Source organism: Carettochelys insculpta, chromosome 8 (assembly GCF_033958435.1).
Source record: "Carettochelys insculpta isolate YL-2023 chromosome 8, ASM3395843v1, whole genome shotgun sequence".
Taxonomy (NCBI): Eukaryota; Metazoa; Chordata; order Testudines; family Carettochelyidae; genus Carettochelys; species Carettochelys insculpta.
The window spans coordinates 8501647-8525790 of NC_134144.1; the positions used below are offsets into that span (position 1 = coordinate 8501647).

The 24144-nt window shown below is 42.8% G+C and overlaps 2 protein-coding genes across 5 annotated transcripts in view; both read left to right on the forward strand.

The window, feature by feature from the left end:
• ACADL (acyl-CoA dehydrogenase long chain) overlaps positions 1-8671 on the forward strand; it is a 35761-nt gene extending 27090 nt beyond the window's left edge. Inside the window, exons 10-11 of the mRNA XM_075001658.1 lie at positions 3904-3990; positions 7810-8671. Of these exons, the coding sequence (XP_074857759.1) occupies positions 3904-3990; positions 7810-7903 (181 nt within the window). The 3' untranslated portion in view covers positions 7904-8671. The remainder of the gene's footprint in view (positions 1-3903; positions 3991-7809) is intronic.
• Positions 8672-9634: 963 nt separating this feature from the next.
• The window catches only part of KANSL1L (KAT8 regulatory NSL complex subunit 1 like), a 111625-nt gene continuing 97115 nt past the window's right edge, over positions 9635-24144 (forward strand). For 3 of the 4 annotated variants that reach the window (XR_012646351.1, XM_075000741.1, XM_075000743.1), the window contains exons 1-2: positions 9635-10679; positions 22335-23374. Coding sequence is in view for 3 of the 4 variants with exons in the window: in XM_075000741.1 (XP_074856842.1) it covers positions 22365-23374 (1010 nt within the window). In the remaining variant the exon portion in view is untranslated. The remainder of the gene's footprint in view (positions 10680-22334; positions 23375-24144) is intronic. The other variant, XM_075000742.1, reaches the window with a different exon arrangement.

A 24144-nucleotide genomic window follows, 5' to 3' on the forward strand; every position in this document is an offset into this window, starting at 1 on the left:
TGTGTATTAAAACAGTTTGAAAATGGTACTTGCATGAACTTTTCAGGACTCTCATTAGAACATTAAATTAACCAACCCAAATTTTTAGTCCAAAAGGTAATATTACAGGTGACTAAATCATCATTGACGTCTAAAATCCAAAGTTATTAGCCCAAACTACAGTGATACAAATCATAGAGTATGTACAGTGAACATTGGTATTGGTTCATCAAATAATTTCAAAATTAGTTTCCTAATTCTGGCTTTTAGGATGAAGGTTTCTTGAGTGGTATGATCCAAATTCAGCTAAAAGAGTTTCACTTGAGAATTTTATTGATGTCTTGAAAAATATTTAATTATACAGTTGAGAGAGCTTTAAAAACAAAGAAACAGCAGGATTACAGAGATAGGAGTGTTAACATCAGAGCCAGTTCAGTCAGGGTTGCTGTGGATAAGAATACCTAAAGTGGAAAATTCCTTATTGTAATAAGAAAGTCACTCTCAATTCCGATGTAAAGCCATTCTGATGGAGTCAAACTTGCATATGAATTCCAGCTCAACAGTTCCACATTGTAGTCTGTTTTTTGAAGTTTTTTTGCTGGAGGTTGGCAACTTTCAAGTCTGTAACGTTGTGTCCAGGTTAGTTAAAATGTGCCCCCAATGCATTTTTTAATGTTACTATTCTTAATGTCTGATTTGTGTCCACTTATTCTGTTGTGTACAGTCTGGCTTGTCCAATATACATGGCAGAGGGGCATTGCTGGCATGTGATGACATATACCAATTAGTGGACATACCTGTGAATGAGCCTTTGATGGCTGATATGGTTTGGCCCTGTGATGGTATTGCTAGGGAAGCTTGGGAATGGGGCTTGTGGCAGGGATTGTCCCGGGTTACTGTTTCTGTTCTGGGATACACGAGATGTGTTTGGTGCTGACTATGTGTATTGGGTTGGAGGGCTGATGTAAAACTCCCTTCTCTGTATCCCTGCTATCTGTTTCTTTTACTTCATGCATCTGATGAAGGGAGTTACAAACCGTGAAGGCTTATGCCATAATAAAACTGTTAGTCTTTGAGGTACCGCAAGACTTCTTGTTTTTGCTGAAACAGACCAACATGGGTATGTCTGAAACAAAAAAACCAAAGGTTGCTCTTATGGGATTCCCTGGGATAATATTTATGAAGTATGAAATTTTGTTTTGACTGTATTACTTGATACATTCTAATGTAAGAGCCTAGGCATTTGACTTGGCCATTATCGGATTTCAGGAAGAAATAGTTAGCTACCTCCTTATTGCTGTTCCTGCGATTAAGCTATTTTGCCTTTTATTGTTCTGTTTTAATTTTGGACAGAAAAAGCCTCAGGAACTTTTTGCAGTTATTTATTAACTAGCGTTTAACCATTCAAAGTTAGACAAGTGGAAATATTTAAGGTCCCCTTGGAAGGCTGTGATCAGCAAAATTGGGGAGAAATGAAGTTTAAAAAGTGACAGAACATTTTGCAGAAAATGCACAAGTTTTAATCCTTTAAAAAATGCATAAAATGCCAAGAGAATCCAGATAGAAGATTTATATTAAAAAGAAGGATTTTGAATGAGTCTTTCTTGGCCTGGTTACATCAAAATACCTGATACAGAAGCCAAGACATTCAGCTTTGTAGAGAAATTTATAATGCCAGCTTAATACACACTTTCATCAATCGATTTTCCAGAGCAAGAATCTTGTAAAATCGACATTCTTATGTGTACCATATTTAGTGTCCTTTTCCATATAGGTAAAGGAATTTTTGTAACTTTTCCACAGTGCTTGAATTAGGTTTAAAAATTACTTGAACAGAGAAGTTGGGTCTTCCTCTTGCACCCATATTACTCACATCATTTGACTAGGCAGTAGTTTAGATCCTTAATTTAAGATTTAACCAAAATTTACTATTTGAGGTAATGTTTGGTTAAATACACACTTTTAAAAAAGCGTTATAGAGTAGACCCCGACTTATGTGTGCATTGCGTTCCTAGGAAACCCGAGGGAAGTCAAATTTCATACAGCTAGAGGTGGGGCTTGCTTTTCTTGGACCCAATGCTTTTTTTCTGCCAGTACAGGTGGTATACCATACCAGCACCTTTGGCAGACCCAGCCGGGATTCCTGGCTTGGTGGCAGGGGGACTGCCAGCCCTGTGCCTGGGACCTAGCTGGGGTGCAGAGCCCCAGTCGCACCCCCAGTCCTGGGGATCCAGCCAGCGGAACCCCAGCAGCCACGGGGCTGGGAGCCAGCTGAGGCATGGAACTCTGCCAGCAGCTCCAGCCCTGGGGACCCAGACTGGGATCCAGGCCAGGTCTCCAGGGCTGCAGCTGCCAGCAGAGTGCTGCGCCTTGGCTGGCTCCCAGCTCTGAGGCTGTTGGGGTACCCTAGCCCTGTCCAGTTCCCTGGGTCTGAAGCTGTTGGCTCCCTATCCAGGGCCTGTTGGCAGAGCTCCACACCCCAGCTGTCTCCCATCCTTGGGACTGTCAGTTTCCCTGATTTGCCTGCATCCCCAGCACTGAAGCTGTTGGCGGGGCTTGCCACTACTCAACTGGCGATGGCACAGATTTCTACTTGTCAGCCCCTGGGGCGCGTAACTCCACTTGGAAGCTGTTTGCATACATACACAAATGACACGCATTTCAGGGTGCACTGTTCAATTTGAGCGTTAATATTTTTTTGCATTAATGCAACATACCTGCAGGTCAAATACATGTAAGTCAGGGGTCTACTGTAAATCTTTACTGCTGATTTTGTTGAAATAGCAATAGGCTTTATTGTGATAATACAGTTACAATATTTAACTTAATCTGAAAATGTATTTTGGATAGATATTTTACTCAGGCCATTAAGGGCTATTTGTGTTACAATTCAAGCGAACTTTGCAGTAGAGCAAGCTTGGGAAGAGGATTTTATGCATGCTCATCCTTTGTTAAATGACTACTTCACTTACGAGTACTTGCTTAAACAAGGGACACATTTACTTACCTTAGTTCACTCTGAGTGAACTCCTCCCACTAATACGAGGATAATCCGCTCTGCGTGGCTCCAACCTGCCCTAGCCTGACCCCCTCTGTCTGCCAGCCCCACAGCAGCCTGAACCCCCCGTAGAGCGAGGGAAGAGTGTACTCTTACATTAAAAGGAGAGTGACTTGAATAATGACTTTTTTTATAATCTCTTTGCTGTCATTGAAGTTGTTTGAACTATATTCTTTTCCATGACCTAGCTCTTACCTTTTGCTCCATTCCAAAATGCAGTCAAAATCTTGTGTGGCTTTATGTATTTTGAGTTTTTGATATAGCTGCAAGCATGCAGTCTTTAAAAAAAAGAAATGAAGGAAACGAGTCGTAAATCCCATGATGTCTAGGATAAGAAAATGTACCAAATTTTTCTAGTAAAGTCCACAAAAGTTAATATACTGAGAAATGTGGGTGGTGGGGGAGAAATGTTGGTGCATTTATTTGCCAGCATTTGTATTTAACAAGTGCAATATTGAGATTCTTAGCTTTATTTAAAAAGGGGTATCACCAGATATTACTGGTATGTGGAGTATCCTAGAGTGTTGCCGGGGGTGGGGGGGTGGTAATTTAACTTCACTGAAGGATCTGACAGGGGAAGAACAGCCGCTGATCTAAAAATAAATCTTGATTGGCATATACAACATAAATAAGCGAAAGGTAAACAAACATGTCTGCATTTGAACACCCTCCTTTGTGAAAGTATGTCAATTACTTCCTTTTTCTGGTCCTCTTTCAGTCCCAAACTTCATCACAGTTCATAGTGGTGACTTCCCATACTCTGTATGTTTATATATAAGAACAGTTTAAATCCTTATTTTATTTATTACTTCATAGATTTAGTACCACACATGCTTTAACACCCTACTTTATTCTTTCCATTTTAGGGCTTCTGATCTCCAAAACAGCATAGCTACTCAGTGTGTTCAACTCCATGGAGGATGGGGGTACATGTGGGAATATCCAATTGCAAAGTAGGTGCAAAATTTTGATCCTGAATGTAAAATGAGGCATTTTCTTCACACGTGTTTGTAAATTGGGAGGGAAACACTCACTACTAACATAAAGCAGTTTATAAATATAAATATATGTGAAGGAAATACCTTTGTGTAATTGGTTTTACTGTATAATCAGGCAGCTTTTCCTCTTCTAGCAAAACTGCAAAAATGGCAGGACTTCAGGGCAGAGGAATTGTCAGAAATTACTGCCTTTTTTTTTTTTTTTTAAATTAACTTGATTTAAAGTTGTTGTCCCTTCAGTAATATGTTATGCTGTTAATGCTGCTTCAGGGTAACTTTTTTCTCTTTATTATTGTGCATAGCATTCTGGTCACACTTTTAAAATGATTCATACCATCCATTCTGAGTAAATAGCAACTCAACAGTACACTGAGCTCCAATATAGTATCTGCGTAGCTAACAACCCTAGGCAAGCTTGTGGGGTCCCTGTTACGAACTGGTGGTAGCTGTCTGGCAGGGTATCTGAGTATAGGTTTTTAAATATTATGGAACTGTGGAAGTCCTTACATTTTCTTGGATGCTGAATTTTAAAATTACTTTTTGGGGAGAGTTGTAGTTGTGATGTTGTGCTTACTGCTTACCAGAGTGAAATTAACAAGGATTCCTATCTATTTCCGTATGTGTCTGCCCAGGCTATAATATGTTCAGGAGCACAGCTCAATCCCCAGCCCATTGGGAGCATGGGGGAAAGGAACTGGATGATTTGGGGATTATGACAAGAAGTCCTGTGGCACCTTATAGACTAACGGATACTTTGGAGCATAAGGTTTCATGGGCAAAGACTCGCTTCCTCAGATGCATCTGACGAAGCGGGTCTTTGCCCATGAAACCTTATGCTCCAAAATATGTTAGTCTGTAAGGTGTCACAGGAGTTCTTGTTGTTCTCAAATATACAGACTAACATGCCTACCTCTCTGATACTTGGGGATTGAGAGTTGTTGTTTGGTTCATGCACCAGTTCAAATGAAGCCTAGTGCTTAAAACCTTTTGCCATCTGTGTTGAAATGAATTCGTAGTTTCAATTCATTTCGTAGTGTTCAATTGTTCACCTTTCAGAAAGAACCCATGGCACAATTAGAAGCCCAGTCAGCAAGGAATGAGTATGGCACCTGAATTACTACCTTGGATCTAGGGGTGGTCTCTCTTTCTCATTGCAGAGAGACACAAGGGTGGGCGTGTGAGGGTGAGCTTACAATTCATGTGTTATATAAGTGCTGTAGATAAAGGGAGGTTTTCAGTCTTTGGGGATGTTAATCAAGCTCTAAATTGACTTTAATTGGGAAGAGAAGATGATAAAATAATTGAGGGAGCACAAACACCAGGATGTGTTGCTCTGCAGTCTATAAAAATTAGCATTTTGAATAAAAAAAGGAGGCGGAGAAAACAGTAACATTAAGAGAACTTTGCAATGTGGCCTGTAGAAAAGAAACACAGGAAAATAACAGGGAAAAATCTTAACCAAAAATGACCAGTTGGGACAGTTTTTTTTCATAATTTACCTGCTTTCAAATATAAACATGTTCTTATCCTCACAAAACAAAAAAGCAATCCTCTAGCACCTTAAAAATGATCAATTATGTTTATTAGGTGATGAGCTTCCATGGGACAGACCCATTTCTTCAGATCTGGAACACTAATAACTGATAACAAATCTGAAGAAGTAGGTTTGTCCCACGGAAGCTCATCACCTAATAAGCAATGTTTTTAGTTGTTAAGGTGCTGCAGGACTGATATTTGTTTTGTTTTGTGAAGATACAGACTAACACAGTTACCTCTCTCATTCTGAGAGACTTGGCATAAGCAAGCAGCATTCTTACTTGGGACTTCAAATTAAGGTATGTTATGCAGCAGGAGATTGCAAGATAGCAGGAGAACTTTTGTATCAGACCTATTTCCAGATTAATGTTGTGTGCTCCAGAGTTTCTTTGCTTCATACCCTAACTGCAAGTAAAGTGGATTAAGATGTCCACAGCTTGGAGGTGTGAATTTAATATTTTCAACACCACCGTCAAGTGTCTTTAATCATACTGCCTCAATCTTACATGCAAAATATTTTATTAGAGGGTAGGGCAGAGTTCAAGTGGTTTGACATACCTTATGTCCATACTTTTTCATTTCCATGACTTCTAAGGCTTGTTTGCCTCCACAGAAAACTAATATACCCAGTTGTCCATTTGTTATGTAATGTTTAAAATGTAATTTGTGCTGAAGTCACTATGCTATGTATTTAGTCTTTTCACAAGAAGACAAAATGACACCAGATTTTGTTTAACTGCCTTGTTATTATCCAGGCATATTGGGTATCAAGTAATATCAACTGTAATTTTTGTTTTGTTTTGGGTTTTGTTTATGGGTGAAGTTTCTGGAATTTGGCTGCTTCAATTCTGAACTCTTTTTGAGTAAAATTCTCATTTTTCTAATTTTCCCTTTTCCACACGGGAAACATGTTGGCAGACCCATGTGTGCTTGGTTTAAAATTACTTATGATCAATTCATGTTTTCACTTCTCTAAGAGAATAATATTGATAAATTGCAATATGAGAATTAAAACACAAGTTCCCTTATTTGGAATTCAATGACAAGATGGCCTCAAATGATCACAACCCAGGAAAATTGCACTGTGCTTTTTTCCCCTGAATAAAAAAGAGGGGTCCTGAAAGAGGGATCTGGGTTCTCATACACTAAGATCACACTTGAAATATTCTGAAACTTTAAAGAGGTTTTTCCCATTTCCAGTACTACAGTAAACTCTTTCATGTCTGGCATTGTCATCCAGAATTCTCAAATAACCAGCATTTTAACCTTAAGTAAATTTTAGGTGTGTGTTCCCTAAGCACAGTATGGTGACAGTAAATGCAAATAAATGCAGCAAATACAGTGTAAGTTTTGTACACTGTGAACTTTACTGTTGGTTTAAAAAAAAAGTACTCTAAATATTAAGAAAAGAACAAAAACATATACAATCTGGTTTTTCTTTAGCACTGTGCATCGCTAGGTACACCTCTTTATTATCTGGAATACAGTAAATCCTCAAAATGTGTGATTTTCAAATTGTTCTTAACTCACATTAAAGCAAGTTAAGCACACCTCAAAATCCCTCTCCCCCCGACCCGAGCTCAACCCCCTGGCCGCAACCCCACTCACCACCTGTTCTCATCTCTGACTCAACCCAGCCCCAGTTCAAACACCTGCATGTGGCTCTGGTTCAAACCCCCACTCCCTGTCGCAGCTCACCCCCCCACCCCACATGTGGCTCTGGTTCAAACCTGCCCCAGTTCAAACACCCCCTCCCCCCCAGCCTGGCTCACCATCCAAGCACAGCTCTGGCTCATCACCCCCATGGGTGGCATGGGCTCAGCTCCACCTCCTGCAGCCCCAACCCACCCTAGGCTTAACCCTCCTGCCCCCCTCCCATGGCCCTAACCCACTGCCAGGCTTAACTTTCCCCAACTGTCCCCCCTCAATCCCAGAACTTACTTCTCAAAAGAAGCTCCAGCTGCTCCTGCTGCTTCCCCAGCTGCAGACGGTGCATTCTGCCAGGGGAAAAAAGCTGCCACTGACTTAGTCAAAATTGGAGTTCTGCAAGGGTGCATGGGAATGGAACCCACGCGTAAATTGTGGTACTACGGTATTTGAATATCTGGCAACCTCCCAGTCCTGGGGCTGCCAGATATGAAAAAGTTTACTGTATTTATTTAATCTTGTTACATGTGTGGGTATTTTTAAAGTACTTTTTTAACCACTCAATCTTTTATTATTTCTCACTTTTTCCAGAGCTTTTGTGGATTCTCGTGTCCAGCCAATCTTTGGTGGAACCAATGAAATAATGAAAGAGCTCATTGCTAGACAGATTGTGACTGACAAGTAGGCATCTGGCTACACTGGAGACAGCTTCCTAAATCATACCACAATTAATATATTAAATGAAGCACCAGAATGCAAGTAGAAGAAAGATGTAATGTGTTTGACTGAGGAAAAGGAAACATGGTTAAAAACTGCTGTAGTTAAACTAGATTTGTATCTGTGGTCTCCAATGTTTAATGAAGATTCACTTGTAACGCTCTCTTTCCTGGTGATTGGCAAAACCGTGAGAGGCAAGATCTTTTATATGTAATGGTAGTGAAAAGTATGGTCACTCCAAATGTTACACTGAATTGAAATCTTGGAAACATAATATTGTTATTACATCCAGTCCTAACTGTTCAAAATTAAAGATAATCAGGTTGTCAAAGACACCACTTTCTCCCTAGAAAGTAAACAGCTGGGGTGTTTTTAAAACACCGAACATCATTGTTGGACCTACAGTATTAAATGTAACTGTAGAATTTAGACCTACTACTGTCTCTCTACCACCCTTGTTTAATAATATATCTCTTTGAGAATGTAATTGATTTTCCTCCTATGATCATCTGGCTTTTTGCATTGCATTCATCAGTGGTAAGAACAAATGCATGAGTGAGTGACTCATCTTTGAACTGAATGAATTACAAAAATGTAGTAAGCTTTATCTTGAAACTCCATGTGCCTTATTTCAATATTTTTACTTTGTATTTAAATTTTATTAAGATTATTTATACAAAGTAGGAATTTTCTGCACTGCTTGAAAAAAATCAAATGAAATCCTATAACAACTGTTTGGAAGAGTCTGTGCAGCTGTTTGGTTTATAAGAAACAACATATTTTGTTCAGAGTTGCTCATCCTCTGATGTTAATCTGTATGAACACCTCCATAAAAGGCCTATTGGTCAGTTCTTCCTAAGTGTTTAGTCATGGGCTGGAGGTTAAGTATCTATGTGCTGCTTAAAAAGGCTTAAATATTTGCTTTGAATTAGCCTAATTAGGCAGCTATAGAATTATGGAGTTTTTTTGCTTAGCTGAATGTGCAGTTAGTTATTTGGCTAGTGTGCACTTTACAAATTGGTTGGCTCTTTCAGCAATAAATTGTTTCGTATTGGGGTTTCAGTGGTGTCATAAGTTAGTTTATGGTTTAAAGGGACATTATCAGTAGTAAACTTGCTGGCAGTTTAAGCCCAGAAGACAGGAACTGAGGTGGGAGCGATCAACTCACTTAATTTAGAGGTGAACTTGTTACATCAGGATTGAAGAACTTTGAAGCAGTAAGAAAAGTTTATGGCTGCTTCTGCTGATGCAAAATTAATGTTTGGATGGACAGATTTCAGTCTCTCTGGCTTTCAGCTCCATTCAGATCAACATTTACAAGTGCCAGATTCATTCACGATTAAAGGTGATGAACCAAAAACTTGCCCACATAGATGCACACTTACCTTATTCTCCCAATTTTATGCATAGCGTGTTTGCTTTGCCATACAGGCATACCAAAAGTTTATGAAGTGAACTTGGAGGGCCTTCGCAGTTACTTTTGCACAGTCCTTGGCATTAAGTCTGGCACACTGCTTCCAGGGAGCTGCTGTGGCTACTGGGGGAAAAGATGCTGGGCTGCAGTTCAGTGCCTCTGCTGTTTTGCCCTCTTAAGGGGGAGTTATTTCAGCAAGGGACACCTGTAGTTAGAGAGTTCTTGGGGGTGGGGGGGGGCTTGGGAGAGGGTGGGACTGGAGGGGGAAGGAGTCCTAGGGCAGCTGCAGCTCCTACAGGGGGACCCGCGTGCTCCCCCTCCGCGGAGGCTGCGCGGGGTCGCCGCGGGGAATGGAATCCTGTAGCCCCGGCCGGCTAGGCGTTCCCTGTTTTGCATAACCCCACCTCGCCCTGTCGCGGATTGGTCAGGGGGTGGCCCGGCCGCGGCCCCGCCCGCCGCCTCTAGTCGGGAGCGGACTGTTACACAGCGGCACAGAGCCGAGCGGGCAGCCCGGGTGGGAGGCAGGGCCGCTGTCGCGGTGAAGAAGCAGCCGACGAGCGGAGCCGTAGAGCGGGCGAGTATGCGGGCGGCGCCAGGCCGAGCGGGGAGCTGAGCCGGGCCCAGCAGCGGCTGCGGACCCCCGGCCGGCGGCGAGAGGCGGTTGGTTCCCGCGGCCGCGCCACCCCCTCGCGCGCCAATGTTAAACGGCCGCAGCGGGCGGCGAGGGGAGGCGGGGCCGAGTGGCGGGGGTGGGGCTGGAATGTGGAGCGCATTCCAGCTGCCTCGGGGCGCCTCCCGCGCGGCTGAGGCCCCGCCTTCTTTTCCCTCAGCTGTCGGGGATGAGGAGGGGAGGGTTGTGCCTGGTTGGGGCCAATCAAAAGACTCGGTTGTCCTCAGGGGGCGGGGCTTGTGTGACGACGGACGGGGCGAGCTCAGGCGCCTGCCGCGCCCCTGGTGGGGAGTTGTCCTGGCGCGCGGGGCTCGAGCTGAGCTGGGCTGGGCGCTCGCGCGCGCGCGGGGTGCTCGGTGGGGTCAATGTGCTGCGGGGGGGGGAGGGAGCTTCCGGGCTCGCTCCTCCCTCAGCCGGCGCCGAGCACTTTCCTGGCAACTCAGTCGCGGTTCCTCGCCCGGTGGGGGCCAGCCCCTGGCGGCCGGTCGGGCGCGCCCGTGGGGGATGGCCGCCGTGGGAGAGGAAAATCTCGCCTCTCAGTCCACGCCCTGCCGCTTGAGTCACTGGAGCTGTGTTCACAGGCAGCGTCCTGGGGGCTGTGCGCCCGCTCGGCTTGCCAATCTCAGCGCGTGTGCGGAGCCCGCAGGTTGAGCCTCTCTGGTCCGGTAACATCCCTGGTCCGGCATGATTGTAGTTACCCCTCACCATGGGGTGGCCAAGTTTCCCTTGCCCCGTAAAGTTTGTTTCCAGCCACTAGCCCTGGCCCTGTGCTGTTATTTATCTGGGATTTACCTCTAAATATCTTCTCAGTGCCCACTAAGCAGTGAGAGTGTGGTAATGTGCTAGACAATATTGACCTCCTGTGTGGTGGCAAATTGTCTCCTTTGCCACTAGTCGGATGCAGGACTAGAGAAGTTCAGCCTGTATCAGAGAGACAGACAGAGACAGACTCTGGTGGAAAAGGAGAGTCACTTATTCTTTGTGGGGTGTTTCACTAAGTAAAAGTCTTTTTGGAGGGGGAAGCTGAATGCACAAGTGCCTTAAGGCCTCATTTGCTCTGTCCACTTCTGAAGTACTAGAATTTATAGGCCAGTTAAAAATAAAGCTGTTTAACTCTTGCAAATGTTGATTTTCCTGGTGCGCTCTCCCCACCCCCTTTTTAGGAAAATGTGGATTAAAACATGAACTGGGATAGAATTGGATACCATCAGATGATAGAACTAATTTTAGACCAGGTCTGGATAGTAAATAAAAAGTAGCAATTTAAGAAATGTATGGAAAAGAATGATGTAATACATCATTAAAAGGATATGGTACTGAAAAAAATCTCACTTCTGTCTGAAAAATCTTGTATAGTTACAGCTGTGGCTAAGATTACCTGAAAGAGTAGATTTTTTTTTAAATTTGTAGTTTACTTTCTGCATTTCTTACGGTTTTTATTATATAAGGAAAAACAACTAAGCTGCCTCTACAAAGTGCCAGTTTCCCCTGTAGTTAGTGTTTATCTTAGCAGTATGGGCACCTCCTATAGCTTCCAGGGATTTCTTTGTGCTGTTCTGCCTCCCTTTGTGATTTGTATCCCTCCCCGGCCCCCCAAGTTAATATTGTTCTTTCCTTGTCTGTTCTACTGCAGTTTTTGTCAAAGCCTTGATATGATATTAATTGATTAATACACTCCCCTTGTGTAGGTATTTGCTATGGAGGAACTTAGTGATCAAAAAGTATTAATGGTTATGTAGCATAATAAATGTGCATGGTGCTTCGACTCCCAACAAAAAATGAAGAAATGAGGCATTGTTGCAGTGGCCAAACAGAAACACAAAATTTGAGTCCACATTTTCAGAAGTGGCCTTTCTTTTTTGGATTCCCCTTTCAAGCCTAGTTTTCATGTTCCATTTGCTTGGTCTGGAGGTTATGGTATTCTGTATATCTCAAAGTCAGGACCAGATTATCACAGTTTATGTGCCCAGAATTGTAGATCAGTTGTGGTGGGTTGTGTACAGTACTAATCTAAAAGATTAGTGGCTAAGGACTCCAGAATCCTTGCAAATGTCTTGCTTGATTGTTAGCAGGTCATTTAATCTATCCTGTTTCTCAGCTGTAAAACATGCCTAGTGCTTCCCCATCTCAATGAAGTGTTTCAAGGAAAAAATCCATTAGGGGTTGTGTGGTACTCTTATCTTGTAGTGAGAAACATATAGTTACCTATGTAGGAATGTAACCTGCCTGTGGAGTCATAAACAGTCCTCCAGTCTAATCAGTGGACTCTGCCATTCCTGACAGGAGCAGGGAAACTGCTCCTGTCAGGGATGGTGAGAGTCAGGCAGTTTCCCCACTGCAGTCAGTGGTGGCAGCTGAGAGTCAGGCTCTTGGCTGCTGCCACTGACAGGAGAGGGGAAACTGACCAACACCCCTGCTGTGAATATCAGGGAGCTGGCATCTGTCTGTGCCCCACTCAGAGGAGCTGGGAAACTGACCAGCACCACTGCTGTGAATGGCAGGGAGCTGGCATGTCTGTGTGCCGCTCACAGGAGCTGGGAAACTGACCAGTGCCCCTGAGTGATGGGTAGCCCAGAGCCAGGTGCCAGCTCCCTGCCACTCAGAGGCACGTTAACCTGAGATTTGGGCAATTTGAGTGTGCGTATCTCAGGGTCCTACTGTAAATAAATTTAATAGAATTGACCAAAACACTTCCATGAAACTTCACGAACAATAAAACTGGAAAATGTGTAACATATAATGCCCCATTGGTCCACATGAGGACCTCCTATAAATGTTAATGGAATTGTAAGTGTAAATTCTTCACATGTTAACAAGAGAATAAGTACTAATTTAGTCTTGCTTATGGAACTGTTTCAGAGACTGACTGATTAAAAGTGATAATTGAAATAATTACATACACTTTATTTTTGGAAGTTGCAGTATGTTAAGAAGTAATACAGATACTGTTTTAGAGACATATATCCAACATGTTGGGAGTCTTGAGAGTTCAGTTTAATTCAACTCCCCACTAATTTTAGCATTAGAGATCCAAAAAGTTGATTATATTAAATGTTCTGTTACAAAATAATATTAGGACAATGAGTATTAGGGATGTAAGTGGTTAACTAGGCAACCTTAAAGCTAATGCTTATAGGTTCTGTTAATGGTTAAATTCTGCCTAGGGTCCCACCTGCCAGCCTTGTGGCCGAGTTCTCTTCAGGCTGCCACCTGCTCCAGACAGGTTCCATCACATCCGCTGGTCTTGCGGAAGGAGTTTCCTTCAGGCTGCTCTCTGGCAGTAGAGCCTGAGGAATGGGACCTGCAGCCAGGATGCCTACTAACAACAGAGCCCAAAGTGTGAGGCCAGCTGCTGGGATCCACATGTGCCTGTCAGTTAAAGTGCACGGCTCACAGCCAGGACCCTAGGCATGGGGGCACCCTAGGCATGGGGGCACCCTGCAGCACCATTCTCTACCTGTCTCTAGGTCCCTGGGTAATTATGTAGCCGAATTTTGATTGCGTAAATGATTACTCTTTTTATACATTTTGTACATCCCTATTTAGGTTAGAACACCTGAACTAACTGATAAAGTGGTGTTACACTTCAAAATATTGGTCATATGCTATTTTAGAGGTGATCAAACAGTTTAGATTGCGACACCCTTTTTGACCCTGCACTTAGTCAGGGCCCCATACCTCTGGGAGGGCTACAGGAAGTAATGCAGGGGTGGAGGAACTCTGAAAGGGGATGGTATGCTCAGGAAGCTTGTGCTGGGAGGCTCCAGGGGGTACCCCAACAGGCAAGTGGTGGCTGGGGGGAGGACGACTCTCAGGAGGGACCCCAAGAGGGTACTTCATGTAGCTGGAAAGTCACCAGCTGCTCCCCCTGCTTGTTTTAAGGCTGCTGGGCGCTGTGGCCCAGTGGCGAGCAGGGGGCATTCCCTTGGCGATACAGCAGCGGAGGCCTTGCTGGGGAAAGCAAAGGGCTGGTGAAACAGTGGAAATTGCAAGGGGGCAGGAGACAGGAGCCTATTGTGCTGCACCCCTCTTACAAAATGTTGCGCCCCCTCATCATTGTGGAACAAGGGGGAAAATATTCCTTGTTCAGGGCTTTTAATGAGTTATGGATTTATCATAAATTAATAATGGAGAGATCCAGTTGAAGTATGTCCTTTTTGATGTTTTGTGTAATTAAGGCAGTGTAAGTGGTTTGTATAAATTGATTTCCCTTTGTTTTCAAAGATATATTATTGTAGGTGGATGTTTTCAGAGATGCGTAACACACATGGGCGTATAACTGCTGTAGAATACATAATGCTTGAGTTCTCAACACCCTCTTTATTGACTGCACAGTAAGGCTACAGCCACACAGCCAACTTATTTCAGGATTACAGCTGGTGCTTTGAAATAATTTTGCTAGTGTCTACACTACACGCATGCTATTTTGAAAATAAATTTGAGTAACAGGTTATTTTAAAATCGGTAAACCTTATTGCAGGAGGAATACTGCCTATTTCAAAATAGCTGTTTTGAAATAGGTACTATTAAGATGCAGAATAGCACTTATTTCAAAAGAAGTGCTATTCCTGTCTTAACAGCACCTATTTCAAAAAAGCAGTTTCAAAATAAACATTATGGCTGTGTCTACACGTGCCCCAAACTTCGAAATGGCCATGCAAATGGCCATTTCGAAGTTTACTAATGAAGCGCTGAAATGCATATTCAGCGCTTCATTAGCATGCGGGCGGCAGCGGTGCTTCGAAATTGGCGAGCCTTGCCGCCCCGCAGCGCGTCCCGACAGGGCTCCTTTTCGAAAGGACGCCACCTTCTTCGAAGTCCCCTTATTCCCATGAGCTCATGGGAATAAGGGGACTTCGAAGTAGGCGGGGCCCTTTCAAAAAGGAGCCCCGTCTGGACATGCCGCGCGGCGGCAAGGCTCGTCAATTTCGAAGTGCCGCTGCCGCCCGCATGCTAATGAAGCGCTGAATATGCATTTCAGCGCTTCATTAGTAAACTTCGAAATGGCCATTTGCATAGCCATTTCGAAGTTTGGGGCACGTGTAGACGTAGCCTATATGTTTAGATGATGCATTTCAAAAGGCATTTCTGTGGCTCTGGCCACACTAGCCCCCCTCCTTTCGGAAGTGGTATGTTAATGAAGTATTTTTGGAAGATGTTAATGAGGCTCTGACATGAATATGCAGCAGCTCATTAGCATAATTGCAGCCACGTGCAATTCAAAACTGTTGCTTTTGGAACATGCCACCCATGTAAGAGACCTTTCAAAAGGACCCACTGACTTCAAAAGCCCCTTCTGCCTAAATCCAAATAGGAAGAAGGGGTTTTCAAAATCAGGGGGTCCTTTCAAAAGGCCCCCATATACACAGGAGGGATGTGTTTCGAAAGTGGCACTTTTGAATTGCGTGTGGCTGCCATTATGCTAATGAGGTGCTGCATATTCATGTTGGTGCCTCATTAGCATCTTCCAAAATCCCTCATTAACAAGCCCCTTCTGAAAGGAGGGGGCTAGTGTGGCCACAGCCTGTGCGTAGCAGCGCTATTTCAGAATAGCTGCTCTGGAATAGAGCTTCTGTGCAGACCTAGTCTAAGAGCTGTGAAGCACACAGGTGGGTACATTGACCTTGTAACCCACTCACAGGCAGGCTGAAACCTGGGCCTTCTGGAGCTTAATGCAGGAGCTTCTACAGTTTGAGCTGAAGGCCAGCTGGTTCTCAGCTAAGGCTGTAGAGAAGACCCATTCTTTCTCTCTGTGGTAAATGGTCTAAGTGCCATTACATGGGACAGTGAACTGTGTTTAGATATATGGGTTGCTTACTTCTCAAAGCTAAGGAGATGCATCCCAAGCTTCAGAAACCCATTTAAAATCCTGGCCAAGTCCCCACTTGTAACCACCCGCACACAGTCTTGAACCTGGGACCTCCGGAGCTTAATGCAGGAGCTTCTACAGCTGAGCTAAAAACCAGCTGCCTAAAAGCTACGGCTGTGTAAGTGGTTTAAGTGCCAGTACAGGGGACATTGACCCACACCTGGGTGTGAGGATTATACCATGTTTTTCAGAGATACTAACAGAAAGAATAATAAAATATTGACAAAGTCATAGTACCTATTTTCTGTTTCTGGGCAAATTTGACATACTCCCAGGGGAAAATGGTGCTGATTTGGATTATACCTTTTCTTTTAGATCAGTATGCAGTCCCAGGTGGTTGAGTGTGGACTTCTCTTTTCCCTTCAAAACCTTAACCAGGGCATCCTGTTGGGGCCAGCATCTTTTCTGCAATGATTACTGCAAAGGAGTCCCATTGATTAAGTGCGTGAATAGTGGTTTTTCAGGAACATATCTTAAAGACACACTATTAATTTGAATTCTAGTAATTTCAGATATATTAAATGTGATTTTGGACCTGTCTCCTGCAAACTTTTGTTATTACATTCTCATTTTCCTATTTTAAATGCCTTCTCGTTTCTTAAAATACTGACTCATACAAAGAAACAGCACAAGTTTCTATACTTGAAATACTGCTGAATCATAAAATAAATGAACTGAAAATAATATTTTCTCTAATCTTTCTCATAATAACTTGAATCATTACTTGTAAATAAGGTAGGTACAAAAGAGGAAAAAAGAAGTTGAAAAGTTGATACTGTCCCTTTAAACAGGGTAGGTTAAAGCTAAAAACCTAGAATATGGTTTCAAAATGTGGGAGGGAGGATAGGAGTGCACGGATGGAGTTTAAAGAACTCCATTGTGAATAGAAATATTGCTTTCATATACAAAAAATCAGTAAACCATTTCTGTTTCAAGGTTTTCCTGAAATGTAAAATGAATGCATGCCTCAGCATTATGTAATTGTGTGAGAATCAGAAAGTGAATGTAGTTATAAACAAAAATGAAATTCTCCAGTTTGGTTGTTTTTTCTTCTGAAAAAATTACCCCCGGGGTGGATAGATTTAGATCAAGGCAATTTAAATTGTTGACTTAAATCTCAATCACACATGCACACAAACCATTGATTTTAAATCAAGTTACCAGAACAGCTTAGAGCGCACTTAATTTTGGTGTAAGCCCCATTAAATTAACTTGTACTTATGTTTTTGAGAAAACAAGTGTAGGATGGGGTTCCCTTGGAAAAAATGAGTTATGCTGATGTGACATAGGGAATAGATTTATGGCATCGCCACTGTGATCTGTGGCCGTGATGTTCTAAAATCAGGGGTATATATTATGTAATATAATATAAGAACATGACAGTTGCAACTGGCCAGTCTGGATTTCTCTTACTGCAGCTTTCTGTATTGTATGCTTGAGTGAGTCTAAATCTAGCTCACTAATTAGAGAAGCTATAGGGATTAGCTAAACTAAACTTTTTTTTGTCCTAGCAACATCCAGCACAGAAAACAGCTTGGGAATTTACTTGTCAAATCACACTTGTACTAGAAGGTATTGAGAGAGCCTTGAAGAATGATGCATTGCAAAATGAATTATTTCAGTTACTAACTGACCTATATCCCTATCTTCATCCACATAATTTTCTCCCAATAAGATGTTTTTCTTATGATGTTTCATTCTTGCAATATGACCATGCATCATCTTTGGGCTCCGCTTACAGTTGATGCATTTTCCTGTTTTACCCAGGAAATGCATTTTTTCAAAATATTCTCAGGCCTTTCTCACACCAGAAGCCATAACAATTTTTCTGTGGCAAAAGCTGGCGTGTGGGGAGGGAATAGAGGAAGCAGCATATGTGCTGAATAATATAAGCTTTTTCTTTCTAGTCTACCCCACTATTCTTTTCTGTGCTGCCTTCATCCTTTCCTATATATTGTCTCTCTGTCTTAAGATAGTGGCTTAACGAACCCTTGCCATGCTTGGCCAAGGTCCACCACCACATAAGCACAGACCAAAAGCAGTCCTATCCAGATGGTGTCTGTCTTTGCACACTACTTTTCAATCTGCTGAGAAACAGAAATTGAAAGCTCAGAATTTGAAGAAACAAAAGAATATAAGAGCATAAGGATGGCCAAACTGGGTCAGACAAAAGGTCCATCCAGCCCCGTATCCTATCTGCCAACAGTGGCTAATGCCAGGTGCCCCAGAGGGAGTGAACTGAAAAGGTGATGATCAAGTGATCTCTCTCCTGCCATCCATCCTCAGCCTCTGACAAACGGAAATTAGGAACACCATTCCTTACCCATCCTGGCTAATAGCTATTAATGGACCTAACCTCCATGAATGTATCTAGCTCTTTTTCAAACCCAGTTACAGGCCTAGCCTTCACAGCCTCCTCTGGCAAGGAGTTCCACGGGTTGACTGTGCACTGTGTGACTGTGCACTTTTGTTTTAAACCTGCTGTCCATTAATTTCGTTTGGTGACCCCTAGTTGTTACATTATGGGAATAAATAAATAAGTTTTCCTTATTCACTTTCTACAGACCATTCATGATTTTATATACCTCTATCTTATCCCCCTTAGTCTTCTCTTTTCTAAGATGAAAAGTCCTAATCTCTAATTTCTCTTCGTATGGGACCCATTCCAAACCCCTAACCATTTTAGTTGCCCTTTGTGGAATATTTTCTAATGCCTATATGTCTTTTTTGAGATGAGGAGACCACATGTATGCAGTACAGTAAACCCTCGATTTTACAGACCCTGTTGTTCCTGCAGTTTGCTGGGGTCCATAAAATCCTAACACCCCTGCTCACCCTCCAGAAAAGTTGAGGGACTTACTACTGGTGCCTGAAGGAGCTATCTCCAGACCTGTGTGCTGCTGGAGGAGCCACCATCAATGACAAAGCCGCCACATGCTCCTCCACCAGGGGTGGGGCACATACTCAAGTGCCCTCTGCCCGTATATGCTCCCCAACCCTGGTGAGAGGAGCATGTGGCAGCTCCGGCATTGATGGCAGTTCCTCCTGCTGTGTGTGGTGAGGAAGCTCCTGCCACTTGCTGCAGGGCGTCTCCAGTCACACGGCAGGCTCCAGCAGTTTGAGTCCCCAACTTTTTTGGGGGGAAGCATGACTAGGACTCGGAGCCTAGTCGGGGGGGAGGTACTAAACCCTCAGATTTAACGGACGTTTAGGATTAACGAACAACTCCTCTCTCCCTTCCTTCACCCCCGTTATCCTGTTAAATCAAGGGGGTTTGCTGAAGTCAAGATGTGGGCATACCACTGTTTTATATAAGGGCAATAAGATGGAATGAGGAGGAACAGTGACCTAGGAATAAGATTGTTTTTAAAAATGTTTTGGAAGTTAGGTGCAAGGGTATGGCTCAAAAGCAGCACTTGTGCTGTGTACAAAATTGAAATTACTGACTACATCTTACTGTGTAATTAAGGCACTACTGAGAATAAACATCTCTACTTGCCTATTCTACTTTGGCTCTTTGAACAAAATTTTTCTCCCACTCCTTTCTTTTTACATTCTTTAAAATTAGATTCTTAATGTCAAAACCCAACCGTTAATTTAAAGTTGAATGTCAAATAATTAAAAAGAATTTTTGTTACCAGTCTAGTAGCATTTTTATTGCTCTAGTTTGGAAACCTAAAGTATTAGACAGTGGAAAAAATCTTCATAAAGTCAACTGCTTTGACACGAAAGCTCTTTCCAGTGTAAGATTTCAACCTTTTTATAAACAGATTACAGTACTTGCTTCTTTGTGTGAAGGAAAGGGCTTTGCCATAGTGGTTTGCTTCCAGTGAGGGTGGAGTGAAATTTTTACTAATTCATTCCAGAATGCAGCAAAGTACCTCAAACTTGTCAAAGGAAAAATGGACAATCTTGTGGCATTCAAAACAGTTTTAATGAAAAATGTTTAGTTCCATGGGTGATGTTTGTTTCAGTCCTGTGTCTCTTACAAGGCCATCTTGGTTTTGTTAGGGAGAGATACTAAAATCTCCAGTTAAGGCTGGAACTATCCTGGTTTATAACTTTGACTCCACAAAAAATCCCAAAACAAATAAACTGAATATTTTTTCCTGCGGCAGAACTGTATTCTATGTTTTGTGACAGATGGACATGGTGTTGATCATATTCAATGGTATGAAAAATCACGAGTTTTCTCCTTTTGAAAAAGTTTGTCTCCTATTTGTAACCACATTTTAACTCAAGCAGCTTGTGTCAGGAACTCCAAAACTGGATTTCTTTTGCATTGTCTTCCATCAGGAGTATTGCCTTTTCAGTGTTTTTTTTTCCCCCAAACCTAAGAAAAGTTTGCAAACTGTGTTTGTTGGAATTTAGGGAGCTTGCAGCTGAGCTGGAAGGATGTGCTGTTTAAAGGGATATGATCAGTTCCAAGCATTATATTTCTGTGTGGAAAAAACATGTGGTATATTGTTCTGAATAGCACCTTAATGTTTATAGGTATATATGAAATTTGTCTTTGTTTTCAGTTTGTTTACTGTGTACTTTTGGTTGTTTTTGTGTATAGTCCATTTCCTTGCTGTTTCATGTGGGTAATTTCGCAGGCATGGAGGAGAATATTTTACATAGAAAAGGAAGATGTAATTATAAAAGTGCACAAGTTGGGATGTTAGATTCAAGGGCTGGTATAGAAGCTGAAGCTGCTTAAAGCTCACAATACAAAATAAAGTAGATTTCAAGTTTAAGAAATCCTCTGCTGAGAGCTCAAAGGCATAAAGTGAGCTTTAATAAGCTTGTAAACTCTGCAGGAAGTCTGATGTCTGCCCCTGCTTAAGTTTTAGCAACTCCATCTATATCTTTTCCAGTTATCACAATTATTTCACATGCCTGCCAGGGAAAAGGGAATAAACTACCCCCTTCCCCAGATTAAATGAGAAGTCAGACAAAAGCCTTGTTTCAGTGAAATTCATGTTGTAAAAACTTACTACCTCTAAGCATTTTTAAGATGAATGCTGAGAAATCACATCTCAACCCTTCATTAAAAATGTTGTCAAGTCTGGAGATTTAGGGCCCAAATCACAGCGTGGATTTTGATTCAGTGAGTCTCCCAGGCAGCGCCTTACAAAACAGACTCTGCTGAGCCCTAGCCAGGATATGTGGGAGAGGCTGGTGGTTGTACTGGAATAACAATAGCTGTGGACAATAGAATATACCATTCTCCAACGCTAAAACTTGTATTCTAATATTTATTTATTTGTATGATCCCCTGAACAGGGTCTCAATATGCGAGGTAGTGTACAGTTTCAAAGAGCTTATAATCTAAGTATAAGAAGAAAGGCAACAGGTGGAGACAGCAAAGAGACAGGAGGGGAACACCAAGGAACAGTGAGATGGTTGTGGCCCTTCAGACTTTAATTATGTAACAAGACCCAAGATTTGAGAAGTGAGCTAGGCAATGACTGTGGAGACCAATGAAACTGAAGGCAGTACAGTAAACCTTCGATTTAACAGATTAATTCGGGGGAAGGGTGTCCGTTGATGCCAAAAGTCCATTAATCTGAGGGTTTACCATAGTGGGGGGTGGTCCATAAATGCCGGCGACTCACCAGAGCTGCCTCTGGAGCTGCCAGAGTGGCCGGGGCTGCTGCCGCTGCTGGACCTGTCACATGCTCCTGCCACCAGTTATGGGGCGCATACGTGAGTGCCGCCTGCCCATGTGTGCGCCCCACCCCTGGTGGGAGGAGCACATGGTGCCCCCAGCGGCAGTGGCTCTTCCAGCTCCTCTGGCTGCTCCAGCAGTTGTGGCTTCTCCAGCCATGGCAGTGGTGACTCCGGTGGCAGCTCTGGCCCTAGCAGGGGCTCGGGTGAGTGACCTGCATTTACTCTCTTGCCGGATTGATGGGGGGCACTGGCAGACAGTCTGTTATTTCAGAAGTCTGCTAGTGGGGTCCAGTGAATCGAAGGTTTACTGTAGAGGGAGGCTAGGGAGAAGGCACTCATCCGGTAGGAATAAACAAGGTGCGCTACCTGATAGTCACCCTTTCAACAAACCTATTGCTTCCTATGTTTTTTTAACCTCCCTTCTACTGCCCTTTCTCAGCTTTCTCAAGACCTCATGTCAGCCATAGAGTCTCTCCTAAGCTGCACAATAGAGAATTCCCTGTGAACCTAAGAAGCTGGCTAGTTTCAAAGGTGCTTGCTGTGAAGAACTTCCGCTGGAAGGGGAAGCATTTATTGTATTAGAAACAAATCCTGCCCTAAACTGTAAAGCTGATTTTGTTTGGTTTTTGAGGGACTCTAGTCAAGGTTCGTCAGTCAGATGAGTTTGCACTAGTTGGGTACATTTAAAAGATTTTTTAAAAAGAATATAAAAACCACATATCTGAAATGGTCTTTTGTTTGTATACTATCATTAAAAATTAGACAATTTATATATCCCCTGTTGTTTTCAGGTTTGCTGTGAACTGCCTACAATAGTTATAATGACACCAGCCCTCAGGGAGGCAGCAACAAAAGGTCATGGTGTCCACTTGTCACCTTCTTTGTCCTCTAGAGCTATGGAATCTGATACAACTTTGTGCATGAAAAATTCCAGAGCAATCAAGGAGACAATAAAGGAGGATTCTATCACACGGATCACTTGTTCAGTTCTGGGGTTTCCCACTACTGACCCTAACCTCAGTAATGAGATCTTCAGTGTAAAACACTTTGGTTCTCCCCAGTCTTCCAGACATTATCAGTGCTCCAGGATGAGAAATCTACTACATCATGGTGCTACCACACAGATCAGTCAGGTTAATAATTCGGAACCAGAAGAGCAGGTCAGAGGGAAACATTTATCGGAAACCACAATCCAGAGTTTGGCAGAAACACAGAGATTGTTGGATTCAAATGTAACTGAATCCGGTAATGTGGAAGAAATGCAGCTTCCAAAGTATAAATGGCATCCTAAGAATGGCTTTTTGGATACAGGTGAGACCAAAAAAAGAAGTGCATTGCATCAAGTTATGCAGGAGCCTTTGAGAACAATTGTGGGCTGCACCCCCACTAGTAGAGAAGAGGCTTTGAATGCTCACTTACTTCAGTGTGTCAGTAGGCAACAAGTTGTGCTCAGTCGAGCCAAAAGAGCTCGGAAACGTTTACAGATACTTCTGGCAAAGCATGTTGTCGAACACTGTGATCACCAGCTGAAAGGCTTTGTGGCACATCAGCTCCAAAGAATGAAAGTTTTTCATGATCCTACCAGATTTTTGGACAATAGCTCTCTTGGATGTACTGAAATTAAAGTAGAAAGCAGTACAACTCACTTGGAGAATAATTCAAATAAAGATACACACAATGGATTCAACATTGAACCTGCTGAAATCTGGGCTTTTGCACATTCTGCTGCAGGGCTGCTGTCTCGTGTGGAGAAAGATCTGGACTCTGATGCTACTTGCAGTAGCTCAGATGAAGATTCTGATGAACAGACTGTCAAAACAACTATGGAAGCGTAAGTGTTAAACTATTGTTAGACTTTTAATGTATTTATTTAACAGCTGTTACGAACCAAGAAAGGCCTGGGCCTGCACGCTCTTTCCCCTGTGGGTAGCATTAGTCTTATTGAAGTCAACTAGATTAATCATGTGAGCAAGGGTCAGTAAGATCTGGTCCTCAATTTGTAGTTCTGTAAGTCAAATATTAAGGGAACATGGCATGCAGAAAGCAATGCTTTGCAGTGCTATGATATGGCTATGAGATAAATAGAAGTATTGACAAGAGTGGGAATTAAGCACAGTTCCAGAGTAACTTCAGTAAGTTCATTGGTGTAAATGAGAGCAAATTTTTGGCATATGGTCTTTTTGAGGATGTTCTTTTGGATTAATAAGAATGAATCAGTGTTGAATAGAATGGATTTTTCAAGCCATTAGCACAGCACTGAGCAGTCATCAGTGGTGAGTGTGCCACATGAGCAGCCCTCCTTCACTTCATTGGACCGCAGCAACCCATAGAGCACTGGGGTTCCACCTGTGGCCCTGCTGACTCTCTGGTTGTCCCCTGCCGCCAACCCAACCAACGCATGTCTTGCAACTGGGACACTAGAGCCTAACACTTACCTTGTTCTTCTCCCCTTCCCTCCCAGTTTTTTTGGAGTAGATGGATTGTCTGATTGGTGCTCTGTCCTTGGGAGGGAGCGCCAATCAGGCAATTCATGTGTTCCAAAAATGCTAAGAGAGAGGGGGAGAAGCAAGGAAGTGCAGAGCTCTGGTGTGCTAGAGGTAT